Source organism: Sarcophilus harrisii, chromosome 3 (assembly GCF_902635505.1).
Source record: "Sarcophilus harrisii chromosome 3, mSarHar1.11, whole genome shotgun sequence".
NCBI classification, from domain to species: domain Eukaryota; kingdom Metazoa; phylum Chordata; class Mammalia; order Dasyuromorphia; family Dasyuridae; genus Sarcophilus; species Sarcophilus harrisii.
In genome coordinates this window covers 490,725,719-490,731,718 of record NC_045428.1, presented here as the reverse complement: position 1 = coordinate 490,731,718, position 6,000 = coordinate 490,725,719, and the positions used below count along the sequence as shown (strand labels likewise).

At 44.9% G+C, this 6,000-nt stretch overlaps 1 protein-coding gene across 8 annotated transcripts in view; it reads left to right on the top strand.

Annotated features, from left to right (window-relative positions):
• The first annotated feature begins 1,257 nt into the window (after window positions 1-1,257).
• The window catches only part of USP28 (ubiquitin specific peptidase 28), a 72,094-nt gene continuing 67,351 nt past the window's right edge, over window positions 1,258-6,000 (top strand). For 7 of the 8 annotated variants that reach the window (XM_031961241.1, XM_031961239.1, XM_031961238.1 and 4 more), the window contains exon 1: window positions 1,258-1,453. In XM_031961241.1, the coding sequence (XP_031817101.1) occupies window positions 1,397-1,453 (57 nt within the window). In that variant the 5' untranslated portion in view covers window positions 1,258-1,396. Of the gene's footprint in view, window positions 1,454-1,663; window positions 1,950-6,000 lie in introns of those variants that run through there. The other variant, XM_031961236.1, reaches the window with a different exon arrangement.

Sequence of the window (6,000 nt, the reverse complement as noted above, 5' to 3'; positions counted from 1 at the left end):
CAAACTGCAGTTCCTAAGTATCACCCAGGAAGGGGTTCGGTCTAGGGCTTGGGGAACTCCCGCGTGGGCTCGCCCACTGGGATCCTCGGCAAGCCGCCGCGCTTCTCTCCCGCGTGGAATGCGGTTCGATCACAGAACTCCAGGGCCCCCGGCGGGGTGCGATTTGTGGCCGTAGCTTTGTATTTGGAATCAAAGGATCGAAGTGCAACGCTGCTTTGGCACAGGTGACCCTGAGCGAGTCACCGCACTTAAGCTTTCTCTTCTGTTAAGCACCGGACCGTCTCCCGGCTCTAGGCGTCCTCCCCTTCTAGTCCACGAACCCACCACTTTCTAAAGCACCCAGCCCCCCATCGTCCTAGTCCTTCCAACGCAAAGGCAGCGACCGGGACCAACGCCCCCTGCGGGGCGGGGCTGGAGTCCTCGCTACTCCTTCCTAGTCCCCTCCGTCCCAGAGCTCTGTACTTTGCAGGTTTGACGCCGCACTGAGCCCACGTGCAGTTAGAGCACTACAGTTTTTATTGGACTGTCTTTTGAAATTAAATAAAACCTCACTCGTGCTCGCCGCGCTAAGCAGCCGCAGCGTCTGGAGCACTGCACCGGGACGCAGCGAGTCACGCTTGGGGCGGGGCTCGCTTTTGCCGAGCCTGGCCCGTCCGGTATACCTCAGTTTCCCCTTTTAGGCTAGGGGGCGTCTTCGGGGTCACATGAAGCAGCGGGCACTTTAAGCCCTTTCTTCAAAGGACCCGTACTCAAGGTGGCCTCCGTTTCCGCTGAAATGAGGGCAAAATTTAGGTTTCGGGTTAGCGTGAGAGAGTAGGGGGGCCGAGATTTGGAGGGCAAGGCCAACAATGCTTCCCAAAACTCCTTGCCCGGCAGACAACGGACCCCGAGCCCCAACCGCCGCGGCCGAGGCGGAGGAGGAGGCGACCGTTATGAGGCTGAAGCAAAGTCACGTGAGAGGGCGGGAGGCATTGCGGGGGTGGGGGGTGAGTCAAGGGGAAAGCGGCTCTCTCTGGGACGCGCGCGCTCCCGCTCGCCCGGCGACCCCGAGTAGGCGTGCACGCGGAGCGGCCTCGTTCCCCGCCTCTCCCACTCCTGCGCACGCGCGCACGGTTCCGGTGTCGCCGAAGGGGTGGGCCCGCCCGAGGCGCGCGCGCGTCCAGGTTAGGGGAGGGCGAGCGAAGGGGGCGGGGCTGGAACGGAACCCAGGAGGAGGGGGGGTTTGTGAGGAGGAGGCGGAGGAGGCGGGGGGGGGGGTCTCCTCCTCGGGGCTGAGTCCGGCGGTGGCGGTGGCGGTGGCGTTGGCGGCAGCGGCGGGATATCTGCGCACCCCGCGGAGGGGGGAGAAAGAGCGAGCGAGCGAGCGGGAAGGGGGGAGGGGCGGGTGGTCCCAGCCATGACGGCGGAGCTGCAGCAGGAGGACGCGGCGAGCGCGGCGGAGAGCCACGGCTCGGTGAGCCCGTCGGGACCGGGGCAAGCGGGCGGCGGGGCGGGGCTGGCGCGCGTCGGGCCCCCCAAGCAGTGTCAGAGGCGGGAGGGGAGAGGGCGAGGACGGGGAGGAGGGCCCGCCGGATGGAGGCCGGGCGGCCGGCCAGGCGTTTGTGCCGGCGGCGGAGGCCGAGTGCAGCCCGCGGCCGAAGGAAGCGGGGACACGGGGGCTGAGGGGCGGGCGGCCGCGGATGAGACCGATTGGCGAGCCGGGGGTGCTGGAGGAGCACCTCGAGTGGGTTCTCCGTGCGTGCAAAGGAGGACGCTGTGGGGCTCCGAAAACTTTGCGGAGAAAGAACCTCTTCGGCTGAAGCGCCTGGAAGGCTCGAGCCCCAGAGTCCCCGTTCTCTTTGGGTGATTGGCTTCCAAACTAGCATTCATCACCCTCAAACGCGGGGGGCTGTTGGGGCGGGAGAGAAGGGCTCTGATCGGCTCCAACCGCCTTGGTTAAGAACTTAGTGGTACGTGCAGGGCCCCTCACTGGGATACAAAGACTTGACACACACCCAGCTCTCTGGTAGTGTAATGTAGTGTAATGGGTTTGGGGGCTGGGGAGGGGGGGTAGGAGGACACGGACAGAAATAGCTACCCAGAGAGAGACCGTGATAAGTGCAAGAGCATGCAGGCAGATTTTTAAAATGGTAGCTGGTCTGGTCGGTAACAGTTTCCAATAAAAGAGTAAGAAAGATAGGAAGGAGCGTGGCTGTCCAAGGAATCTGGTGTCCATTAACACCGGTACCCGAGGTTTGGGAGAAAGTAAGAATGTGGTAGAAACAGTTAGGAAGTAGGATGCTCAAAAATTTCCCCGAGGAAACAAATGCTTGGCGGCAGGTGCTGTTATTTTGAAAAGCCAGAAATTGCATTTAACCTTTTTTTTTTTTTAATTGCTGATATTAAAGTACATGATATCCAATTGTTGTACTTTTTTTTTTCCAGGATGGTAAGGATGAGGAGACACCGCTGTGTGGTTTCTGGGAATATTGAAAGTATACTAGGTGTCAAAAGTCAGGAATTGGAAGACCTTGCTTGACTAACTAAACCACAGAACCATCAAACTAATCACATGCACCTACACAAAAAGACAAAAAAATTTTTTTGCTTCTTAGTTTTGTTTATAGCTTATGGCATAGGAATTGTACCTGGGTTCCTTTTGAAGTCTATTTAGAACTTCTCTTAAAAGAAAAGATAAAGAAACTCCCCAAAAGGAAATAGGAGACTATTATCTAGTTAATGTACATGTTGTTTGCAAAAGATGGCTGGAATTTGAACCGAAATTGTCCCTTTTGATTCAAAAATCAATTTATGGCTTAGAAACAGAAGAATGTTTTAGTTTTAAGACATTGTAGGTAATAGAAGTGAAACAATTAAAAGATAGTGAACTTTCTTCAAATCAGTTATATCTTTGCTAGTTAATGAGACTGTGTACCTAATGGCAATTTCATTTACCTATATCACAGGTTAACTGTTTTTTTTTTTTTTTTTTTCCAACTAGTCACTGTTTTCAACTTGTGTATCCAGATCTGTTTTCAGATATAACTAATGTTTAGGTCTTCAACAGATACTATTGGTTAAGTCAACACTATTTTTGGAGGACTTGGAATCACAGGGACAGTCAAGAGTAGTTTGATCCCTGGTATCTTGTAGAGTGATGACATTTGCTATATTGTACTGATGATTTGCTCTTTTCAGACAAATGAGGAGTGAAATACTAGTTCATATTTGGATTACTTCCTCCTCTTGCTAGTTTGAAGCTTTTCAAGTTAAGCCACTCAGTTTGAATGAATGTGATATTAAAAATGTGTTGCTGTTTTTTCCCTCATTATGATAGATGTATTGTTAGTAACATCTTTTTCTTGGTTGTTATAATAGATTTATATTTTCATAGAAGTTTAGAACAGCAAGGTAGTACCTTGGATAGAACACAGGGCCTGAAGTCAGGAAGACTCATCTTAGTAAATTCAAATCTTGGCCTCAGGCACTAGCTGTGTGACCCTGGGCAAGTCATTTAACCCTGGTCTCAATTGCCTCATGTATAAAATGAGCTGGAGAAGGAAATCAGAAACTCCTAATATTTTTGCCAAAAAAACTCTAAATGTGTTCATGAAGTCAGACATGACTAAGCAGTACTTCTGTAGAACTGTGATCCTGTCACTGTTGAAATCTACAGTCTTGTAAATTGAAATCTTTCTAAGTCTTCTTTTTGACTGTTCACATTCTTCTACAAGTTTTCAATAAGTGGTATATCACATGTGATGAATCCCTTCATCTAGATTTCATGATATTTTGTTATACCAATAATTTATATCGCAGCTTGTCTTCCTTTTCTGATCATATATTTTTCCGATAAAATCATTTATGTACCTTTCTTTGTTCTTTACATCTATTTATCCTTTGCCTTTTGGGTGTCCTGTAACTTTAATTTTTTGTAGACTATGAACAGTTTTCTGAGACTTAATGCCTCTACCCTTTAAAGATGCTGCTAATTTAAAAGTACTACACCACTTCCTTTGCCTTCCAAAACTATTAAAATTTTAAAAGTTGATCACAATTCTCACATAACCATTCAGTATTTTTATAAGAAAAAAATGTAGTACTCCTGGAATAAGTTACCAAAATAACAATCTTAGGAGTCTTGATCATAGTTTTATAAAAATTTTCCTTTTAAGTTCGATGTTCCAGCTTTTATAATTTCATTAAATTTCAATTTACAATATGAGAAAATGTTACAACAATAATCACATGAAGACAATTTGGGATCTAAAGAAACCTGTCGCCTGTTGCGGTGACATTAACCTTATTCTTATGCAATAACAGCCTAATATTTTCTCTAGTTTTAAGAAAGCTTGCTTATTTTTCTGTAATTTTAAAAATTGGATTTCATAGTTATTTGTTTTCTCTTGTTTTGCTGACTTTTTGCCCAGGATTTGTTGATCATTTATATTTTTTGGTATATTAATGAGCCAATCTTGGTTTTCTTCTGCAACACTTAATGTTGCTTCATCGGCTGCAAAGGGTGTTAGGCTAAACAAAGAGTATTTATAAAACAAACTGACAAATGGCATCTTACCAGAAGAGAGCTCACCATGTGTTCTATTTACTTATAAAGATTTTTTTTTAATCAAAGAAAGCAAGTGTCAGATTATAGCAAGTATGTTTTTACCAGTACAGTCACAAGTGATAATAGTGAGAATACAGTAGCCTTTATTTTGTTCAACAGTCCCTTTACTCCCCTTTTACTGATTTCCCTGATGAGCTCCTCACCTGTTCTAAACTTTCTACTTTTGTCACATTACTAGACCTTCCCTGTCCATGTCTAACTGAGCAAATGATTTCTTTCCTCTTAATTATTAAAAAATTAAGGTTATTCAGCAGGGACTGCCTTTTCCATCTTAGCTCTTCTAAAGTGTTTCTATACTTAGTTTGTTTCATTTTTCTCTTCAGTCTCAAAAAAGAAAATGTTTTTTAAATTTAAAAAAATCACTAATGTATTTTGTTTGAATACAGCTGTTTTATAAACATAATCCCTGTCATTTCATATTTAATGTATATTTCTTGAAAAAAGTTTATTGATTAATGAAAAGTAAGGATCTGCTCATTAACTTGGATTATATATTAATTTTACTGTATTCGACCAAAGTTTTGTTGCCTCTTAACTCTTATCTTTGAAAGGAATCTACTATATAAATCCCTCTTCTCCTCATAAGGAGAAGAATGTTTTCTACAAATGCATGCCATCTCCTGAATGTTCAGTTTCCTCATTTTCCTCTGTTGCCTTCAAATGTACACAGAACCCTAAATCATAACACTGCTCTAAAACTGCGTTAAAGACCTTTCCGTGTCTGCTGCCCTTTTCCATTCATGTTTCCTCCTTATTTCCCTACTGTCTGGCTTTTTTGGTCCATCACTTTACTTAGATAACAAGCTTCTTGAAGAAAAGGGCTAAATTTGACGTGGCTATCTTTTTCTTAAGAGCATCTAACAGTGTCTTGCATATGACAAGTTCTCCCTCAGTACATGTTTGTTAAATGAATTAAATTTTTTCCAAAGCTATTCTCACTTCAATATAAGTCAATAGTGTGACCAACAACTTAAAAAAAGCCAGTTTGATTTTATTCCACATTAAAATAGGCCTAATGACCAACATTAGTGACTACATTTAGTAATGTTGCCTTCAGATTGGGTTACCCTATTTAGGTGTTAGTAAGGGGCAACATTTCAGAAGACCTTGGTGATAGGAATAGTGGGCCTGGCTCTGCCTTTTACTGTCTCTCAGTGTGCCCTTCTGCAGGTCATTTAATCTCCCTCCATTTCCCATATCTCATCTGTACAATGAAAAAGTTTTGGGCCGACTTCCAGCTGTAGGCCTGTAACTTCATTAGCATTAAAGAATAGGAATTTGGCAAAGAGCCACAAAATTCAAAATGAGGACTGAAAGCAAAGGAGTTGTTGTACCTAGAGAAGAAAAGGCATGTAAAAAGGAAGGGAGAAAACATGACAGAATTCCTCAGGTCT